The sequence below is a fragment of the Cygnus olor genome, chromosome 2 (genome assembly GCF_009769625.2).
Source record: "Cygnus olor isolate bCygOlo1 chromosome 2, bCygOlo1.pri.v2, whole genome shotgun sequence".
NCBI lineage: Eukaryota > Metazoa > Chordata > Aves > Anseriformes > Anatidae > Cygnus > Cygnus olor.
In genome coordinates, this window is record NC_049170.1 from 145,574,909 (window position 1) to 145,598,150 (window position 23,242).

Consider the following 23,242-nt stretch of genomic DNA (forward strand, 5'->3'; position numbering starts at 1 on the left):
TATGGCAAACAGAAAATAACAGCAGTTCGCTGTGTGATTGCTTCAGATGCTAGGTGATCTGGTTTTGCTCATTTAATTAGTTACGTATGTTTGTTCGATGCATGCACAGAAAACTGGCCAAAATGCTTTACCTTAAGTGGCGCTAATGAGTAAATACATCCATTACTCTTAGCTGTCCATTTACAGAGCCTACAGATAACAAACCTATTTTGCAGACACCCTGTAGAAATTAGTTAGAAATTGTGAGTGACAATAATCCCTGCCACTGCTCACTGCTAATTACTTTTATTTACGAATGCTGGAAAAAACATATTATTCGTACTAGCATTTTATACAATGGGCTGTAAATCACAACATTCTCGTAACTTCTGCTAATCCTGCTTAGTGGCCTACATAGCAAATTTGTGTCCTATGCTAACACATCTTTCTCTGCATCAGAAAAGGATAAAAATGAACTAAGTATTCATACACTATTTGTGTTTACCAGTTGCAATACAGGGAAGAAAAAAATTCTTCACAGCACTAGACTTTAATTGATTATCAATTATTGGGCTGGCATTTCTGTGACTACCCTGCCACAATTCAAATTAATGTATCCCATTAGAAGAGCGTGCACGTGAAAGGCAACACAGGGTCATCTTAATGTTATTACACTCAAAAAACATTTCTCATGCAGTAACAAAACCTACTTAAAGCCTCTTTGGGGGTCATCAGGTAAAAAGAAGTGAAGAAACTGGCTTCCACACACAGGCTGGGAGAAGCACTTGGAGGAAAAAAGTGCTGGTATAAACTGAGGCTGCCTCAGCTTTCAGCCAGCCAAATTTGGATGAAGCCTACACATTTGCAGTACTGTTTGCATTCATGCATTCTGCTCAAGATTTGGCTTGACTTTCAGATTTTTCAGTTACATATCATATCGCTATGTGCGGGCACCAAACTCCTTCACTGGGTATGTAACTGTCCTTAATCTCCTGCTCTCTCTGACCATCCCCAGGAAAAGGAAAAATAAAGGAGAGTGAAGTAGAAGGGTGAAAAGAGATCTATATATGTTTACTGTAGAAATCAATATCCACATTTGTATATGATATTAAAAGTGATAACTTCTAGTATTTCCATATTTTATACCGTTTTCATCAAAACCGGTTCCCCTGCTTTGCCCTCACAGAGTTGTATTTTCTTGAGTAGACACTCCTCCCCAGTATAAAGCAGAAGAAACCAAACAAAAGCAATGCTAAACTCCGCAATTCTACTAGAGGTAGAATCCAAAGTGCCAGATCATATAGCAGTATTCACAAAGTAGTGGCAGCAAAAGTACTTGTACAACTTGCACTGCAAATACAGCATCTCTAGATCCACAGCTCTTTCAGTAAGCACATAAAAAAATCACCTTCCCTTTTTTTTGTAAAGGGAACCTAATGTACAAGGCATCTGTATGGGCTGGGGAGACACGATTTAGTTCTTTCCTTCACTGTCACTTTCTTGTGAGACCTTGGGATTATCACTTACTCCTGCAGCACCACTGTTATGGCAGTATTATTGTCATTATTGTGTTGCACAGAGGAAGGAGGCTATTTAGAATGGCTTCTCCATTATTGTGCTTGAGATGGTTGCACTGGTATTCTTCAAAAATTGCTCTTCAAGGCCAGGTCTCAGCTGGGGATTAAACTGAAATACATTTCACAGCACAACTCCCTGAAACTCAGAACTCTTTAACCGTTAAATTCATCTATTAATGCAGAAAAACATCAAAATCCAAAAGATCAGGACTAAATTTACCACAAGAATTGAAGTTCATGTGCTGATACAACTAAGCTATCTCCTCACATACCACGCACATTTCTAAAAATAGCTAGAAAGAGGAGAAAAGATAACACAGTAATTGACAACGTTTCAAAACATACTTTCTACAGCATGTTGGCAAGTACTTCAACAAAGCAGTATAATTGCACTATATGTTTCCAACAGGTATGCCTATACTACCTTCATTATTCAGACTGAAAACAATGATTTCATGGAATAGATGGACTCAAGCAAGTGAAGGTATGTTTTGTCTTTTTTTTAAAGGTGTTTTATATTTAACCTGCCCTTGATCCAAATGGTACTCTATTCTCCCACCTCCTTTTTGAAGTTCAATCCTAAATCTTATTATGTCAAGGGAGTTTAAAAATACCATTTTGCTTACAAGAAAAAAAAAATATATATATATATAGCAAGGAAGACAACATCAGCCAGCTCCTGCAATCGTGTTTCATGAAGAAAATTTCACCAGCAGAAACCAGCGGCTTGTATCCACGTAAGAGATTCAACCGTAAGACTTGCACAGATGTCTTTGACCCTGGCTTCTGCTGCAGCTGCTGATTAGAAACTAGAGCAACCATCTGCATTAGAACATCAAATGTTAATATATCACCTTTTTTGATTAACTGGGTTACATCTTTGGTTAATCAGGAGGTGAAAGGCTCTAGATCCCCTACCAATCTCCTGAGCCATCCAGTCTGCCTTTGCCAATTACTCCTAATCTTCTAATCCTAAAGTATTTTCTAATGCTCTTGTTTATTCATTTGCTTTGTGCAATACAGCATCCAGAACATTTTAACCATCCCACATTTATGAAGTTCTTCATGTCATGCAGGCCAGAACAGATTCCTGGCTTTCATGCAAGTTTGTGTAACACCACCCAGTTCTCTAACCTCCAATATGGAGAACTCACTTGCTCTCACTCTCTCTGCATGTAAAACTAGGATAATCTTCAGAGCATATTCACTCTTAAAACTATTTACCATACTGTGATAATCTATCTGTAGATAAAACTATGTTGCATAAGGCAAAGACTCAGGGCAAGCTCCTGGCTTTCTGCGTTATTTCTATTTACCATAACAAGAAAACATAGCATTGGGTCACATTCATTCAAAACAAGCATATTCTTCTCAACATTTATTCTGTTGCCACTGAAGACAGAATGTTTTTTTGACTTTAGAACTTAAAAGGTAGCAGATCAGGGTATTTTTACAATAAAAAGTCTGACAGAACAATAACAGGACTTAAATTAAGGTCAGGAGACCAGATGTGTAAAAACAATGAAAGTAAGGAACACTGAATCAAAACTTTCATTTGCTAACCAACACTACCAGACTAACATCTAGCAACTGAAAGAAGCCACCATCCTTTCTATTCTCTCTCTGTATAGATAAAATTACCAGACAGTTCCTTGGCTACTGTAAACTCACACAGCCTCTCAGACTCAGAAGCAAACTTGCACTGATTTACACCAGAAGAAAAGCTAGCCACTTTCCTTTTTTCTCAGCAACTTTATTTTTTAAGCTGTCATCATTTCTGTGGGCTACCTTAGCAGTTTGTATCTTCAAATATATCTGTGACTATTACTAGTCTCACCAATTTTCTTCATTAAATAGTCTTCAGATATCCAAGACATAGAGATGAGGAATATTAACACATAAACAACTTTGCTTTGAAAGCTGTGACTATACATCACATCACTTGTCCACAGTAACTGCCCATGTGAATGCTCTCATTTGAGGGTTGACTACTTCTCACTGAAGGAAGGCTAAAATAGCTCATCTTTGTCGCAGCACAAGTGAATGTTCACAGGCACTTACTATTTAGCAGCTGACATGCTGTAAATCACTGCATATCATTTTGAATAGTAAACTTACTCATGCATCTACAGAAATGATGAAAAGAACTTCTACTACATACAATAATAAAAATCGTTACTTATGAGCTATGTTCAATATAGAATTTAGATGCCTACAAGACCACCGGTACTTTTTCACATATTTATACACATGTACATTGTATGAGAAAAAGAAGCACATATATGTATACACACAAGCACATGCATATGAATGTAAATGTATGTGTGTTTTACCAACATCCGCTTCTCCAGCTGCCACTATTTCTTCTCCATGCCTGTGGTTTAAGAGAGACCATTGACTCCTGTGTTTAGGAGGCGTGACTCGGTACACGGCAGTCTCCAAGCCTGATCCTGACCCAGAAATAAGACTCAAAATAAACAGGTATACACATATGCAGGTGCAACACCCAAGAGAGTTTGACAGCCTTCTCCGGGGAGAGTCCTCAACACAGCCAACAGATAAAATAAGCCTCGCTGGAACATCACGCTTTCATTCAAGTTCTGTTCTAGCACTTCCTTCAAGGCCTAGCATAACATGACCTAGTCCAAGAAACCAGGATACATCATGTACAGCAGCCGTTGGTCAGGTTTTTTTTAAAACTAATTCCTACCTCATGGACAATTCAGCTGAAGTCAGTAAGACCAACAACAAAAAATTTGGATCCATTTGTCTAAGCATGTGAGGAAAATGGAATTCATTCACATAAATGTCTTCATTTATTCACGTCAAATAGTTATGTACTCATGTACTTATAGGAAGCCCACTTGAAGACAAAGTTGAACTTTAACAAGGTTTGATTTGTACTAATAAACAAGTAAAGTAAATGCTGTACTTGCTTATGCCTCCAGTTTGAATTCTCACCATATCTGTGAGTCCCTTTGCCAAAACCACCAAAATGTAGAGAAAGCCCGAAACACAACAAGGGATATTGATTACATCTGTACCTCTACAGATCCCCCTTCAGCTTTTTTAGTCTTACCTTCACAGCTTTGTATTCAATTGAACTGCTAATATAAGAGCAGAGGATAAAAAACAAAAAGGTATTAATAATCAAGCCACTGGTTCTCATTCACCTGGATCCTATTTAGACCAGACTTCAATTGTCAGTTATATTACTAGAATCATAGAATTATTTAGGTTGGAAAAGACCTCTAAGATCATCTGATCCTTCCTTTAACTTAGAACTGCCAAGTCCACTATTAAACCATGTCACTGAGCTCTAGTCACACATTTATGTTAAAATATGTTAAAATCCAGAACACGTGCACAACCATGCATGCACATGGAGCTCACAACTGATTTATAAAGGAGACAATATAAAGAGCTTTATATTGTGTGCATTGGCACTTCTGCCACTTTCCAGGATGCTGAGCAGCCTGTTAGATGGATATCCAGATGGGCGCTCAGTTGCTAGGAAAATCCTGGAGAAGTTGTTACCCATATAGGACACACAATTAGCCCGAGTATTATAGGACAACTCTTACAATATTGGATATCTAGAATTTTAAAAGAAAAAATCTGCTGCCAATCTCTCATTAGTTTGTGGGGTAGTTAGATAATGCAAAACTTTTTTTTTTTTTTTCACAGCTTACTGGAATATAATCAAGAAATTTTTGGATAGCTTTTATTAATCCATAGCTTTTCTGCAATTTCTCTCCTTGTCTCACAAGGCACAATTGTGCCAGTATCTAAAACAATAAAACAAGCAAAATGAGAGGGCTGGATTAAAAAATAAAATAAAATAGTAATAATTATCACATTTTAGTACTTTCAGAAAGGAGTCTGAATCTCTTTAAAGGCATCAGAGGAGACAGACATGTGACGACAAGCTCCAGAACCAGAGCCACGCTGAGCAGGAAGCTCCTCAGAGGTAGCACACACAATGTGAAGCTGCCCGGAGTCGACCATAAGAAATGCTGAGCACTGCAGTATGTCTTCATTCACGGCTGCATGAATACTCTTCCCCCTTGGGACACGCCATCTGAAACCCTCACCTGAATGCAGACATGTCTGTCCCTTTCTTTGAGGGACACTGTTTTCTTTTAAAACGTATCAGGAAATGGGGTCATGCTCCCTTTTATACAATAGCCTAATGGCTTGAACACTTGTTCAGGAAACAGGAAAAGAAGGTTCCTTTCCTCGCTCTGTCTGAGGGGATTCAAGCCCACTTCTTTGCCCTCACTGGACAATTGGCACCAACTGTCCTACCTCTTTGCTAGGGGCTGTGTGGAAGACAGCACTCTCCAGCCCTTCTGTTGAAGCCATCCCCCTCACTCACTAAAAATCTGGGGATGGAAAAAAGACTCCTGCCTACTGCTACCCACTTGTCTGTCTCCAGACCTTTCCATATTTTACATTAAAGAGCCGTTAGATCAAGCCCAGGACACTTAATCATACATCAGCAAAGAAATGGTTTTCAGCATTGTAGCTGTTATCATTTGTCAGCTGAATTTTGCTTTAAGTCTTTGGATCTGGCCTGAAGTCTACTGCCTTAGGCACATCCACATTTTAGCCAACCGTAGGCTAAAATATCCAGCAAGACAAAGCTGCCTATGGAGACTGATCAATTAACTAAATGTGAAGAAAAGCCAATGAGTGGCATTGGCAAAAGCTGATCCATTGAACTCACTACAAATATTACTCTGATAACAGCAATAAAGCTGAGGACACATCCTCTGGGAATTCAGAGATGTGCTAGCATATGTTTTCTAAAATCCATACCAGAAAGAAAGTTATTCTCCCAGAAACAGCTCAGTGAATTTATCCTACCCTATTGAATTTATCGTAACTCAATGAAATAAAAGCCTCTGAGGAAGAAAATGGAAACAACAAATAAAAGAGAATTTCAAAACTAAATCACATCTTCAGAGAAGACAAAGAAATTTTGCTTGATTAAATATTCCAGTCAAATAAAATCTTCACATTAAGGCCAGAAATCTTGGATTATTTACATGGTTCCCAACCAAATCCTGTTTATGTACTGCAAAACACAGTCCCAATATTTTTGTAGCTGGATGTAAAGCCAAATGTGCATCCCTAAGGTTTTGCTGACTTTGGTACAAAAAAAAAAAAAAAAGAAAAAGAAAACCTGGGTTTAGGGGCTTGAGCATTTAAAAAAAAAAAAAGGTTTTCTAGGACAGACTTTACTTCTGTGGTGTAAACCTAAAAATGCACTTAGTAAAGGGGCCACATCCCCATGTATCTGCAGATAGGATATTAGATATTGGTTTGTTCTGCATTCAGACATTTTTCCATTGCTTTTGTTGTTGTTACAAATGCAAACTACAGGGCTCAAGAGCATGCCTCACTAGTGCAAATCTTCATATACAGTGGTCTCCAGCTGACCGCTGTGAGGCAGATCAAAGTCACTCATCTTCATCCTCCAGCTTCTTCTGTGCCCAGCACCCTGGCCTGAGACCATAAATCTATCAATACCTTCCACCCCAGCTACAACAGAATGGTTTGTTAAGTGCAAAGGGATCAATAAATCAGATCTTAAGCTCAGTCCACTACTATTTCAAGTTAATTACAAAGGGATAATTTTCCGTTAGCCTAGTACCTATACCAAATAATACTGTTTAGATGAAACAATTATTTGGGTTCAGTTCCCTCTCCTTGTACCACAGGAGTTTCAACCAATTTTAACTGCAGCTCTGGTCAGTGCGATCCCTCTTTGCTGCAGGAGATGCCAGACGTTCAGATGCCTGAGAAAAATCCCCTCCAAAATGGACATAGTAACAATATAAACATGTGTGGGTGCAGAGGGGATTTTCAAATGTTCTTTTACTGTGTTTATGAATCTCACAAAGCTGCTCTGTATCGAGAATGGGGGAGGAGAAAGCATAAAAATATTAATCAGTTACTTATCTTCTGACATGTTCTGGATCAACATCTGGTGCATGTGCAAGTGATGAAGTATGGCATTTGGCACAAAAGCTTATTTAATCTTCTCTTCCCAAATTGGGCAGGGAAAATTAGCACTCTTAAAAATTAAGTTTCCAGATCCAATTTTTTTCTTTAAAATAAATTGCCAACATTGTATAGGCTGTCTGTTCTATTTTGGAAAATGTTTTTCGTCTGAGAAAAGACTGATCTTAAGTAGATTATCTATGGGCTGTTTCCTACCGCTTTTTGTCTTCCCTGCAGTATCTTACTGCCAGGGTTTAGTAGACAAGTATAGTCTAGGTTCAGCTGTTTTATTTCTACTTCTATCAGCTCAAACTGAGATAGCTCTCACATCTGTTTTATTTCTGAAAGCACTGCATAGGAAAAGTGTCCAGCTCATTCTAATCAAGCATAAACTTTCCTATAAATAACTAAGGACCTAACGAAACAATTGTTTGGAGGAAATGAAAGTGTGTTTAGAAACTCAAATTCCTCTATACTGTATGCCTGAGCTGTTCCAGTTTGAATGTCTTCCTGACAGCATGGATCAGTTGCTCTAAGATGCTGTCCCCGGAGTCAGCAAACTGAAACTATAGCAGGAAATCCAGGTATTAACATCATACTACGCGCTAATTATAAACCATCATTTCCAATTCTGACATTATTCACTTCTAACCTCTTTTAACTAAATCACGTATTTGCTTTCTAATCACAGTTTGACAGGAGTGTCTGACACGAGACAGTGAAGTGATCTTTTTAATAAGGCAGCAGTTCAAAGATTGCAGCTTTTACGCATAATAATGACCTTAGTTTGATTTGCTGCTCCACAAAGAAGTTGTAGAGTTTCTGAAAAAAGAGGAAAAGTTTAAATCATTTTAAAAGCCTCAAGTTCCTGACTTGTGTTCCTGTTTCAGCTTCTTACTTGAAGTTAGGTATTAACCATCTTAACCGGGTTTGCAAAATTTCTTTCTTATAGCTACATCTTCTTCAAGCATTGTTAAATATTTTCCACCTGCTACATTTTCTTTTAAAAGAAGAAATATAAAAATAATCTCATTAAATATATCCTAGCACTTCGTCTGCTCATTGCTACCAGGTCAGGTGTCATGTCCTGTGCAAACATGCTCGTGAAATTGGATGGACATTTGAACTCATTTTGTATGCAAATTTTGTTCCTGATCGTTTTTTCTTAAAATCTGAATTTTTCTACCACAGAATATTGAGGTATTCTTCAACATCTCTCAGCTCAGTCATGAGAGGATCTTAAAACAAAAAAGCAAAGATTTTGTTCCACTAACTGAACATTAACTGATAAGAAACTAACAGAGACTCCAAGGAAAAAACTTCTTAGTCCACTTCTTCGTGGTAAACATAAGATATCTTTTTTAGAGCAGTATCTAAAATGTAGTTTTTTCACTGCTCCAACTAGATGAGAAAATGACTGAGGCAACACTCCTTTCCTTGCAGGCTTACTGATGTGAAGGACGTTGTTACTCTTAAAAACAGTTTAAATACCCATTGTGTATCCTGTTTATCTGGCACTAGATGACTGTAGAGCTGCCAAGACTTGTCATTTATTTTATCTTAATAAAGAATCAATAAGCCAAATCTTGACTCCCAGCAGCGGATAATTTAGGACTACATTTTTAATTTCCAGCTGCTGTCTTTTGTCTCTCTGGTTGTTATTTTTCAGTATTATTTGCTATTTTCTTTCCGTGACAGCAAATCCTTCAGATATGATTACCAATGCAGCAATTTGCCTGTTTGCTGAATAAGATCTTTTACTATTGATTAGCACAATGACTAAATCACACACAGAAATATCACTGGTCAAAAAGCCAAGTATTTCTCTAGTGTACAAGATGCTAAGCAGACCTGCAGCAATCCTGGCTAAAACAGCCCCAAATGGTTCGTAAGGCTTAAGCAGGTTACGTGAAATACTGTAACTGCAGGTAGGAGAGGCTCAGCTTCGCAGCTGAGAAGGCAGTTAGCAGAAGCAGGGGGACTGGGGAAATACAAACCTGCACATCATAAGTCCCATTTAATAAGACAGGCCTCTGGGAATTGATGTCCTGCAGCACCCCCGAAAGCACAGTGCGGTTGACTTTCTGGAAGTCTTTGGAGTGGCTGAATTGCACCATGTTGTGGAGAGCCAAAATTTTAGTGTCGAGCTCAGCATCCTGCCTGGTGCGGTTGTGCAGGCCTAGGTGGTACTTGCGGAAGTGTTTGATGAGATCTGTGGGGTCGTTCCCATAGTAACCATATCCACAGATGTTGCATTTGAAGTCCTGAAGCTCTGGAGACAGAGGCGCCGTATCTGGGTTATCGTTTACCAACAAATCTGCTTTAGATTTGTTCAGCCTTAAACCCCCATCTGAAGGCACTTGTGGGTTTTTTGAGGCCATGGGGACCGGGCTTGAGCCTTGGCCATCGGTTTGACCACTTTGCACTTGCACTGTTTCATCTGAAGCTTTTGGCGACATCTGATGCTCCTCATTTGTCTCCGCTGCATCTCCTGACGGGGTACGGGCCACATCTTGGGTGTCATCTGCATCTGATTTCTGAGGAGACTTCAAGGGCTCACAGATTCCCCCAACAGCTGGAGATGAGAAAGCCAGCATATTTCTGTCTGTCACCTCATCATGAGGGAAGGATGGAACATTTCCTCCCTTATTGTGGCTTTCATAATTGAAGCCAGCCTTTTCACTCAGCACTGAGCTTTTCAAGTCCTTTTTAATGCTGGAAGATGGCTCTTGGACATGCGTGCAAAGTTCCTCCTTGTTATTTAACTCTGCCGCATCACCCTGGTCAGTGTTTTCTTGCATCTGCTCTGCGGAAAATTCTTTTTTCCTTCCAGACTCTTCGCTTTCAGTACCTGTAGACTCAAGGGTCTGTACCTCACCTTCACTAGCAACGTTTCTTAGAGGGGGGTTCTTTTTCCGGACCATATCTACCACAGAGAAAAAAAAAAAAAAAGAAAAAAAAAAGAAAGAAGCAAAAAAAAACCCTATAGAATTATTCACGATACAAAACAGATTACAAGCCTGGCACTTCTTAAAGCATTCTGAGCTATACAAAATACATGAAATTTTCAGCAAACGTTTGTCAAGCAGCTTTTTAGTCTATGCAGAAAATTGGAACTTTGTATTAAAAAAAATGGTCATACTGAGACTGAACTCAACTAAAAGAGAACTTTAGAGCCTACAGAAACTCTGCCATTGCAGTGAGTAAATTACAGGTTTTGTTATCTTTTCTGAAGATAACAGTCTGGCAGAATTAATGTTAAATAACTGTTTCCTTTAAAATAATTTTAAAAATCAAAGAAGAAGAATAAACCCTTGTAGTCTAATGTCCACACACTACAAGTACATATAATGTAGTTTAGCAAAAATAAATGTAAAAGACATAGTCAGGAGCACTTCAAGATGTTATTATGAAAGAAACAGATTTAGGAGAGTAAGCAACTGAGAGGTTTCAGAGAGAGATCCTTCCTAAGCAGGTATCAGCTTCTCTGCAGCAAAAGCTCCCCCTCGTACTGCCTATAAACTTCAAACGGGATTATATGGATATTCTAGAGTCTGGCCCCACAGTCCATTATTCATGTAATTAGTTCTATTTGCCAAACAAAGAGAAACTAACTTTATTAGGAAACCCGTTGTCAATAAAATTTTACAGGCCTGGATCCAGACATTTGACGTTGCTGTGCTGGTGAGTGGGGATCTACCCAGAGAACACCTGGAACCCACATGGATCCAGCCAGCCAAGGCTCCTCTGCTCAGCCCTCCTCTTGGCACAGCCACTGCTGCTGAATCTGCAGGCACACTTGCCGCATCCATTGAAGAAAGCTCAGAGAGGACAGCGATAAGCATCAGAGAGAAAGAAGCAGTCTGCCACCAGTGAGCTAGCTGCTAGCTGAACAGGGGATATTGTGGAAGAACAAATAATCAGAATGTGCAGTTAGGAAGCCAAATTCCTGATGCACTACAAATCTTCACCTTCCCCAGCCTACTTAGGAAAATATATATATGAAACTTCCCTGCACTCTCCACTGCTTGGTTCTGGATTTGATATTCACCACCAGCTGCTTTGATCCATTTGTGTTCACATGCTAGCTATGGGCAGAAGACAGATGTGCTACAACTTTTTCTATGCTCTTATCTTTGCCAATGCTGTATACAATGATGGATGCTTCTCTTTGCCAGATTGCGTGTGGTCCGGTGGCAGCAGCCTGAAGCACCACACACGTGATGCAAGTTGCAGGCTCGAGCCCGAGCGCCCATTCCCAGGCCAGCCATGGCCAGGCACGTGCGGAGGCACTGTGTATATAAATATATATATATGCGTGTATATATAGATATATATTGCTCTGCAAAGGGAAGACCACCTGGTGATTCTGGGAGCAGCGCTGATGCACTCCAAATGGTGCTAAATCCAGACCTTTGAAAGCTGTGGATGACCTTCTCAAAACAGTACTTTGAGAAGTACGGCTGGGGATGAAGGTTAAAAATAAAAGAGCAGGCGTCTGTACATCCTCTTATTTACATCTGCTCCACATGAAAGGGCACTGTATGCTATGTTGATAAAAACAGACAACTTCTTAGGGGAAGTGTTCAACTTGTGTCTTGGGCTGGCTCTGTTGTCTTTGTGGTTGAGCTGATCCACAGGCAGCATCGGCTGCAGTGAGACGGCTTTCACGCCGAGTGCCAGCTCCTATTACAGAAATTTTGACACTCCGTGTGGTCTTAATAGGTTTCTTAAATGCCTACTGTGATTCCTCATTGTGGAAGGCACACATGCTTGGGAACCAATTGCCTCCTCTTTCATGTCAGCCACACCTACCAGAATATGTATGCTCTGAATTTTGCTATTTTTTTCCCAGTAACTTCTGCACCATGAAGTCGCTCAGAACTAAGAGAAAAGAAAGATTTCCTGCTGTGGTAAGAGAGCTATGATACAGACTCAGCCTACTAAAAAAACATACACACATATATAATTCAAGGTATAAAGATATTTTAGCGTTACTGCTGCTCTGTGGGACTTCATGAATGCTCTTGGTTAACATGCACTAAAAATATTGGTGGGCATCTCTGGTAGGTGTTCACCTAAGTCTGTATTTTTCTTCTTGGAGCCTGGCTGCACAGCCCAAACCATTTTTTAAAATAACTGCTGTTTAAATGTATTTCGTGGCAGTCAGAGGACAGAGAGAGGAGTCTTGACTGTGCATAGTGAAGAAAAAAATCAGAAATCAAGAAAGTAAACATCATGGCTGTTACCTCAGTCAAAATTAAACAAGACTGAATGCAATGTTTTAAAATGTTTTTGTTACAGATATTTTTGGCAGATAAGGGAAGTTTAGAGATTTTGCTATCTTCATGGCAACTGACAGAAGAGAGTCAAAGAGAAGGACAGAAAAAAAATCCCTAAAAAGCAAAGCAAAGAAAAACCTGGACTGTATACAGTCTAACTAGACAGTACTCCAGATTTAGATACTTTAGCTCAAATTTTCCTGACCTATCTGGAGGTCTGTGTGTTAATGGGGAGGGGGTGGAATCTGCCTAATGGAGCTCTTTCATGCAGTATTCTACACTTGGGGAAGGAAAGGAAGAAGATAACACTGATTTAAACACAAAAACTTTCCTAAGTTGAATTTAAAAGTATTTTCTCCCCTTTTCTCTTTTAGTTTTTGAAAAATCATCTGTAATTTATTTGTTTGATATCCACTCAAGGGGACAGTAAAAAAAGACAGTATTTTTTTTGTCGCTGAAATTCCACCACTATCGGTTTTCAGAGACATATTATGTAAATAAAACTACATTTGCAATACTCCTAAATTGAAGAAACCATCCCCTAGCAAGTCATAAGTTAGATATAGAAAGAATATAGCCACTCTGAAATTATTATCTCTAAGACAAATAACAGATTGCACAATGTTTTATTGTGTGCCAAGAACGTTTTCAGTTAACAATTTCACTTGAAAAAATGGATCACATACTTGTAAAATCATACCCAGCATTGACTTCATAAGGCATGTGGCTTTAGAGTGCTTTTTACAATTATTAATTCTATTAGTCAACTAGCAGGCGGGCTAATGCAATTGTCTTAGAAGATGCACGGAAGACACAGAAGACATTTTGAGAGCTGATCTGTATATCTGCAAAACAAAACAAAAAAAAAAGGTTTTCCTTCCTAAATTATGTATTCAAAATATGCTTTTTACTTAAAAACATTGTTATGCCTATTGTACATTCACATGCATCTATTAGTGGGCACTATACAAATAGTGGCTGCTGTTCTCTACTTCTGTTAAGCATGAAATACCATGTCTGCCTTCTCCTTAGGCAGACACGCACACACTTGTACGTACGTATACACAGACACACACACACACAGACACAGAAAGCAAGGCAAAAATTACCTCAGCTATGAAGGTCACCAAAAAGTAAGTTTAAAATAAGTTTCACATATGTGTTGAAAACAAGCTGGATAAGTGCTGTAGAAAATAAAAGTGCTTTAAAAATTCACATATATTAACAGGTATTGTGTACTGTAATGGGACTGGGCTAAAAGCCGTGATAATGGAACACAAATAACTGGTTCAAATCCAGGCTCTGCTGTCAGCTATTGAAAGTTATCATCTGCTGGCTGCCTAGTGTCCCACTTGCAATGAATTTAGTGGTATTAGTTTAGTTGCTAGTGGGCAACCATCCACATCTCAAAAATGCCATCACAATAACAAGCAAGATTCTTGGCTGTTTAGCGAAGAGGCCAACTGCTCAACAGACACTGGGACTGAACTACCTTTTCATCACTGGAAATGGCGATGTTTCCAAAATGAAAGAAAAAAAAATCACTAAGCCTGATGTAAATGAAAAGACGCCTTGAGCTGTGGGAACTCTGGCTATGTCCCAGGCTGCAGAACTCATCTTTGAGCACCATAATCCAGGGTTTAGTATCTTATTTTCTTTACGGTGAAATTACCTTTAAACCACGCGCATTTGGTTTACTTGATATGATCACCCTCAACTATTTTAAAGCAGAACTAATAATACTAACAGCTATATATAGTTTCACCCCAAACCAGCCAAGGTGACTCTATTGATTCCTGCATCTGACAGATAGAGATTTTTCTGTTAAACAGTCACCCATAGTTTATACCTGGAAGCAGAAGGTGGAATCTTCTACTAAAATCAGCTTGTAATTCAGAACAATGAATTACCATAGCGACTACTGCACTTGTATGTGAAAAAGAAAGCAAATTTTGATATGCAATAGTTTCTTATTCGTGGTGAAGACAATAGCTAATTATCTGCTGATCATCAGCTCTCACAATGGGTCACTGTTGCTACTCATTACTTTTACTGAACGTGATGACTTGTCATCAAAGCCTACTGCAATAGTATGGTTGTTGCCTTGTGCTTGCTCTGCAGGTTTAGGTCAGGTCTTAGTCACGTTCTCTTTTTAACAGAATTTAGAAAGAGGTCTGAGTTTTGTGATGCGTCTCTGACTAATACTTGTACAAGTAGATGCACAAGCAGACAAATAGCGAACTGAGTCAAGGGTGTATGAAGACTGTGATGTTATCAATCAATATGCTGCAGCACCAAGAAGTTAAATGAAAATACACATTTATATTCAACAGGCTCAAGTAGGACCTCTTTGTTACAGGATAGTAAAATTAATACTTTTACACTCATATATATTACACACCCACACACACATATATAATGCACATACGGCATTTAAACATCAATCATTTTGCCAGAATAATGCAGCAAAAAATCATTAACTCTCAGTGTCTCAGCTTAATATATGTCTAATACTTACCTATCTCACAGGAGTGTTGTGAGGCTTAATTAATTAGTGACTGTAAAGCACTTTGTGATCCTCTAATGAAAGGTGCTACATAGCACAAAGTATTATTAAAATCATTAGGACCACAAAAAAGCCCTGTGGAATTCCAGCCTACACTGTCTGTTGGGGTTGGGAGTGATCTTATTATTAAAAGGAGACCATCAGGCTAATTTTCATAATTTTTTCAAGATTTTTTTCCCCCTTTGCTGTTGTGATAGCATGTTAGTAGCTAGAAATTTAATCTTATCATCTTAATAACATACACTCATGTAGTTTGTTACTGCAGGGCTAGAGAAGAGAACAGGGGTTTTGGCACTCATCTGGCTTTCCCTTTTAAGAAAAAAAAAATTGAGAGACATATTTTGACACCTTCCCACACTCCACCCCACCAGGACAGCTGATCATGTGAGATCGCAGGATGCTCACTGTAGCCGCATGGGAAAATACTGCTGTGGTTTTAATTTCTCTCTCCTTTTCCACAAAAAAAAAAAAAAAAAAAAAAAAAAAAGCAAGACACAAAACAAAACCCAGCTTATTACACATAAATGTGCTACAAAGACTGTCTGCTGTGCTTTATATAAAAAACCCTTCTGTGTTCAAAGTGTCTGCTTCTATCCCGCACATAAAGCCCTAAACGATCCAGAGCCCCCCCTACCTTACCATTTTCCCCACTCTCTACAACAACAGAGCAGTTGTAAGAAGACGAGCTCTAGACAGAAATCTCTTGTCTTGAGAGCAAATTTCTGGCGCTCTCCCTGCGCTCAGCAATACCAGAAAGATCATCAGGATGGCCCCAGGTTCAAAGGCTTGTACCTTTTCTAATTTCATTGTTTTCAAAATTAATAATATTCTGTAAATACACTGGTCAGTCCGGGTGAAATTGTCCCATGCTGCCTTTGCTTAAAATTATTGAACGTGCTACATGAGATGCAAACTAACCCCAGACTACAGCGGCACAGGACTGGGCAAAGCTCCCGTCTAAACCTCTGTCTGCTGAGAAGGGAGGGGAAGAAAAAAGACTTTTTGCGTGAGGAACTCAAGAATCAGGCCCTAAACCATGGGAGGGCAGAATAAGCTTAATTACAAGCAACTCCTTCTTCAACAAGACCTCTTCCTCCGCCTTTGCAACAGCTTCTTCAACCACACTGGGCTCTAAGATGGGGGCTACCATGGTGTTAAACGAGAGAAACTCACTGCAAAGTGCTTGTTAAGCTATATGCATTTTTCTACAAGCCCTAGAACTGCATGGCCTGTCATTGTTTGGAGCAGAACACACCTCCTCTTATCAGTTAACATTTGGCAGGATCAGGCATTCAGTCAAAACGTACCTACTTGATATTCTATACCCTGCATGCGCCACTGAAATTATGATAGCTTCATCGGTCTAGAAAACGCAAGGATAAAATCAGGCCTGATTATCTTAAATTATCTTCTTCTGCTGGACTTTCAGGCCCTTCTGTGTGGTCCCTGATCACCAGCTCACCAAGAGCTTTTGGCAATTTTTTCAACAAAGTTTACAACAAAAAGTTGGGGGGGGGGGGGGAAAGAAAGGAGAAAAAAAAAATTGTTGAAGCTTGCTTCAACATATTTAAATTCACTTTCCCAACACTGATCGTTCTCAAATCTCTAAAGGTGCATTTGTGCACATCCTAAATCCTGTTCAGCTACAAAGTGTCATCACCTTCAAACAACTCTCATCAAATAAATCTCTTTATTAATTCACAGCAAATTAATTCAAAACGATCTTTTCTATTACCATATGCTTCAGAGCACAGCACATTATTAGTAGTCATCTAGCCACTGGAATAAATCTAACCTTTCTATGGGTATAAAACAGACACTTGCTCATTTCAGAGAGTTTAGGAGTGGCGTTTCAAAACGGATCGTTTGAACTTACTTCCAGGCACTTAGTTCATTTTAAGCTCACCACCGGGGGGGTTATGATGCAGACACTTTCAGGAGAAAGTGAAGGCAAAAGGTGATCGGTCTAAAGAGGCAATGCAGGGCAGAATATTACAGTATCAGGCACCCAAAGTCTAGAATTGCAAAACCACTTATTTTTTGGAGGGTGCCCGGGCACAGCAGTTTGCTGCTCTACGTTTAACCAGCCTGATGCAGAGCGCTTGCTCCTGCCGGACCTCCACTGCCATTTATCCATCCCCAACGGGGAGCCCAAGACAGCAAAGATTTGCTTTGCCCCGGCTTTCAGTACAGCATCTAAAAATACTCGATGCACTTGGCAACCTGCTAAACCTTGAAGAACCTTGTGAAACTGGAAAAATTAATACCAGTGCCGTTTTATGGGTAAATAAAAGGATCTACAGGGAGAGATGCAAAAATCAAGGTGTTCACTGCGACTTGCAGGCAGGGATCTCGGCTAGGGGCTGCACCTGATTTCTCCTGACTTCCAGACCCGTATCCCTCGCTGTCTTTCAGCAGGAAGCCCCAAGCTGGCACTTGGCAAAAGGCCAAGATCCTGTAATTTAATAAGGTACAGAAAGAGCACCTTGCGCAAAAATCTAAACGCTCCAATTTATCATGACAGTTACGGGATAAGCTGACATTTTATTTGTACGTAAATTAGTCTCCAAAACAGCATAAAAAGGCCACACTTTCAAAGAATATTGTGCCTTTGCTTCTCCACTCTGCATTTATCTAAGCTCAGCTTTGTGTATTAAAAGTAGTTTAATTTTTATGTATTGACGCTGCTTTGCATGCTCCCCAATCTGTTGTTATTGCACTGCAGAGAGAACCCAGCCTGATTTGCTTACTGCAACGAAATAACTGACTTCTGCCAGCACTGACACCTCCTACGAGAGCCTCGCCATCCTCGCTGAGTCTTCTGGCTATTCTATTAATTTGCAGTCGTTACACTTTATAGGATTGCACAGCATTCCCTATTAGATCAGGCCAGAGGTCCATTTAGTCTGGTGTTCTGCCTTGGAGAGCGGCCAATACCAGAGCCTTCAAAGAAGGTTCAACTGCCTTTGGACAGACACAGAATCGCCTACCTCTGTGAAAAATAAATCGCTGCTAATCCTCAGCACTTAGACGGTGGCTTACTTTCTGAACAGTAAGAAGGTTTATATCCCTTAATTATCTCTCATGTATGTTCTACAATTTGTTGTTAAATAAGTCTGTACATCCCCACTTCCAGTGAAAGTGTCCAGTATCTGTGTGAACATTACGATGATCCTGGTATCGGTTATATCTTGTAGCTCTCCATTTATCATCTAAATATAAACTAGTAAGAGCAAATTTTTTCAGCATTTTGAATTTGATTCTTTTCAGTGGAGCTTCCCTTCAGCCTTGCACTAGCAATTAAGATGGACAAAGATCCTCTAGGCTGTTGGTACAGCTATCACAGCCCCGCTGTTCATCCTTGGCCTTATGGTAAAAACAACACTGTCCTCCAAACTCTTGGAGTAGGTGTGGCAATCTCCTATGTTTCAATTTCTTTTCAGCCTGGGTAAACATTACGTTCTTTTTAATCCAAATGTCCTTTGAAGACAATGGGAGCTTGGGGTTTGCAAATGACTCAGAACTGAATCCGAGTTGAGTGTGTTGGCTGAGGCAAACACACTGCTACGCTGAGATGAAGGGTGAGGAATGAAGGCGACCTCCTGGCTCCCAGGCAAGGGCAACCAGGTATGGCCACAAGTGACTCATTTCTTCTTCTGCACTAAGTATACAAGGGGCTGATGCTAGTTGCCTTGACACTAATGGCCCCACTGTCTTTGAGAGAGGCACGACTGAGATGTTCCCTTCTGCTAGGTGAGACCCGTGATATGGGAGAAAGACGTCCAAGTTCATTTGCCCAAAACTTCAGTCAAAGGGAACAAAAACTTATGTGGGAGAAGGGGAGCAGATGGAACAGAGAAAGAGTATGGTTTTGGCTAGTATGACAGAAAAGTTAAAATAATTTTCTTTCCAAGCAGGGGCAGAAAAAAAAAAACACAACTGAAATACAGCTGAAATTTCAGCTGGATCAAAACTACAAAGTGGGAAGGAGGGAGAAGACTACAGCCTGGACTTGAAACAGCAATATTAGACTATCACTGGAGAGTGCATTATTGCAGTACTTTTCCAACCAGACTAGAACCAAGATGAACATGAGTTTGCAAAAATGTCCTTTTTTTTTTTTTAAGAAGTAGAAAAAAATTGGCAAGGGTTTCCAGACACAAGTTACATAGGTAAGATAGGGCAACCGAGGGCAACAGGAGTTGAGCCCGTGTACATCAAAGCAGACTTTGGCTTTGGGTACCTATCCAAGCTGAGCCTTCAAAGGTTGTGATGTTCCCCTATTGTTTTGCTTGAATCTTGTCTAAACTTGCTCAGGAGAACCCACATTCAGAAGTATGGGAGAAGGGAAAAAGAACACACATTTTCCAAACAGTGATTTCAAAACAAAACAAAAAAATGTAAATCTACACGCTGCAGGGCAATACTGGTAAGCGTGGCTAGCTATTGTTGCCCCATGCTTTTCAATTTCCATATATTAGCATTCATTGCTGACATTATTAAATCCAAAGTTATTTGGATGCTTTGATCAGCAAATTGAATCTTGAGTCTATATATGATGTACCTATACTCACGTAAAGTTTACAAAACTATTATATTTCCCTATTCTAACTCTTCCCCCCACATGCTGTGAGTTTCCATATATCCCACAGCCATACATTCCAAACACAGACTATTTTATTTAGTAATATATTCAAGAATTTAGATAAAAAGAAAAGCAATGGAAAACGTTTGGCAATCTCTGTATAAACAGTTTCTATACATTTGGGTTGAATCATCCAGTAAACTCTCATCTTGATATGCCTATGACAGATAAAGCTTTGGTCACTGATATGCCCTCTTGACTTGGAGGTCAGAATACCAGGGGATCCGTACTGCAAACTCTGATACCTTTTATGCCTATCACAAAAATTAACATCACATTAAATTTAAGTAAGCTAGATTTTGGCTCTGAGTTTCCACTCAGCACAAATAACCCCACTCTCCATTGTGAATGGGGGAGAAACAACAGCAGTGGCAACCACAACAAAAGAGTGGATTGTGTGTTCCCTGCACAAAACCGAAAGCTGTGCCTATTCAAGAAATCTTGGCGATTTGTCAGAAATTAGAGAACTGACGTTGGAGCCCAGTATCAGCTCCAGCCAAAGCAGTGGTGAATTACCTTGCCTTTGGAAGCATCCCTGTTAACTAGGAAAGGATCTCTGTTGCAGCACAGACCGTATGATCTCCACGCTAATTCAGAAACACTGAGCCACTTTCTTAAAATGAAACAAAGTAAAACACAAAACGGACCAAAGCAACTGAAAATGGATTCACTGTGAGTGGTACTTCTATTGCTTGCCCCTTTTATCTCTTATTTATGTTTCTTTTTAAGCTGAGGAACGAAGTAAAATGCCGACAGGAAAGCTACTCTTGCAATGCATCCATCACAGTGATTTGTTATGAACTTCCTTTAATAGAGAGAATCATTTTTCAGACGGCCCTAAGAATCAAACACAGCACTTGCATTCGCTACAGATCACGATTTCTAGTTTATCCACTTCATTTCTGGTAGGAGATGGTCAAGGAGGGCGCAGAAGAAGGAGAATCCTCGAGACTCTGCGGCTTTACAGCAGCTTCAGGTCGCGTGCACTGGCATTCCTTTAAAGCTGGCAAGGGGTGCCAGTTTCAGCCTGTTGACTGCTGGATGAATATATATAGTGCAAATAATGCTGTACTTGAATCAGTTTTTGCCCAACTCCCACATAAATGTTCCATGGGAAAATCTCATAATGCCTGCATAAGTGATTTTATGAATTTAGCTTTCAGCTTTTGATAGAAGATTTCTTTACTCTACTGGCTTTGATTCTTTATTGCGTGGTGTGGTAGCGCCAAAAGCCCTCACATTAGCCTCGACCATACAGACATCGGAAATTTAATTCAAACCTTGGAAATCTGCCAGGATCATAAAACACACACAAAAAAGATTTCAAAATTGATTTTTTTCTGAGAGCTAAATATGTAATTTCCACAAACGCAAGGACAACACAGGTTGCCGAATCCATACGCTGCAGTGTATAGACGGCCGCTAACACTACAGATAGGAGTATGGATGGACACTACAGATAGGATCTGCAGCCCACGGAGAACAAACAAAATGGACAGGTTTTTTTTCCCCATTTAAGATACGTTTTGAAATGAGCTGGACACTAACTGTATCATTTTTCCATCAGTAATACACCTAAACGTTCGCTTAAAAATAGACCTACAACTTCTCTAAAAAAAAGGTAAATAAATGTACAACCACAGATTACGCCAAGACTTCCACTCTCAGAAATCCCCTATGCGCAAGCGAGCCTTACCGCACTGCTCCTGTCCTCCTCCTCAGAGCTGCCTTCTTGCCACCTCAATTCCCAATCCGGTACCTCACCAGTTTTAAGAAATATCCAGCAACAACGTTGGGCTGATTTGTTGCACTGGGATGTATCCCACAAAAAAAAATGGAAAGCTTTTGACGTGTTTTCACTTATAAAGAAAGCAACTTATTAAAGCAACTTCTGGGTTCACTGGCATCTTTGAGTCTAAAAAAAGTCCCAAAATAATTTGCAGAGGCTACAACAGCACCTTCTTTGAAGTAATGTTGCAACTTGTGCAAAGGAATTTGGGATGTACCTGAGATCTGAAGGTGCGGGCTACAAATTAACACAGCCAATTAGGTGGAGAGGCTGAGAGTCCAACACAGATGGGGCAAGATAACCACAACTGAGCAAAAGGACTGCCAAATGTAAGCCAGTTGGCTGAGTGCAGATCGTGTCATCCTGCTCAGCTCGCTGCTGCCCAATCAATAATCTGTTGCTGCCTGCTCTCCCCACGCCAATCAATCCGAGCTAGGGCTGCTTCTAATTTTCCAGTCTAGGAATAGCTTCAGAACATCCACAACTGTTATTTAAAACAACCCAAGAGATAAATGTTTCAGCCACACATCAGTGTGCAGATTCTTCCCAAAATGGGACTAGTCAAGAGTAAATAATTACTCCTGCAATGGTCTGATCTGATAAACTGCAAGACACAAGGCTGCAAAAGCGATCTCTGTACCATTAGCAATCAGGAGAGAATCCAGCTTCTAAAATTACTTGATTAACTGGTACAGGACCTGAAAATTGTGGTATTTCTGAAGAGAACATTTCACAATAGTTATAGTCAATTTTGGAGAATTAGCATTAGCTATAAGTTTCTATCCCTGGAAATCTGGTACAACTGGATTTATGCTACAAAGATGCCTTGCTTTACAGGTAGGCAGAGATGAAATCAGAGCCAATTACATTTAAGCATCTCTTAAACAATTCTTTTGTTAAGCAGTATGTATTGAAAGAATACATGAGAGGAATTAGAAATGATCTTCATAACTTCTCCGTGGCTTCTCTTCTTGTGAGTAACGAGAACAGCCCAAGATCACGCAGATAAAAATCTTAATGTCATAAGGCATTTGCATAACCATTTGTATGTAGATAACAAGATGAGTGTATATATGCATACATGACCTAAAGTACAGAGACTACAATAAACAAAAGTCACGTATCTGTGAGGTAGCTAATGCTTGGGTCTTCTCCAGCATCAGAATCAACTGGTAAAACCAAGCACGGGATTGAGGCTCTCTTAAAAAAAAAAAAAAAAAAAAAAACCTTTTACATTATTGAACCCCACAGCACCTTGACAGAACTTGACCCACTACCAGAAAAAACAATTACTCTTTATGATGCTCAGATCTAAACCGTCTATCAGATTTCCCATCCTATGACATGTTCACGCTGTTGCAGCTCTGGATCTCCTCTGAACCTGAAGGAAAACAT

General features: G+C 39.7%; 1 protein-coding gene across 1 annotated transcript in view; it reads right to left on the reverse strand.

The window, feature by feature from the left end:
• Window positions 1-23,242, reverse strand: part of TRPS1 (transcriptional repressor GATA binding 1) — a 213,895-nt gene that overhangs the window by 161,968 nt on the left and 28,685 nt on the right. The window contains 1 exon segment of the mRNA XM_040546917.1: window positions 9,563-10,491. Within this exon segment, the coding sequence (XP_040402851.1) occupies window positions 9,563-10,489 (927 nt within the window). The 5' untranslated portion in view covers window positions 10,490-10,491.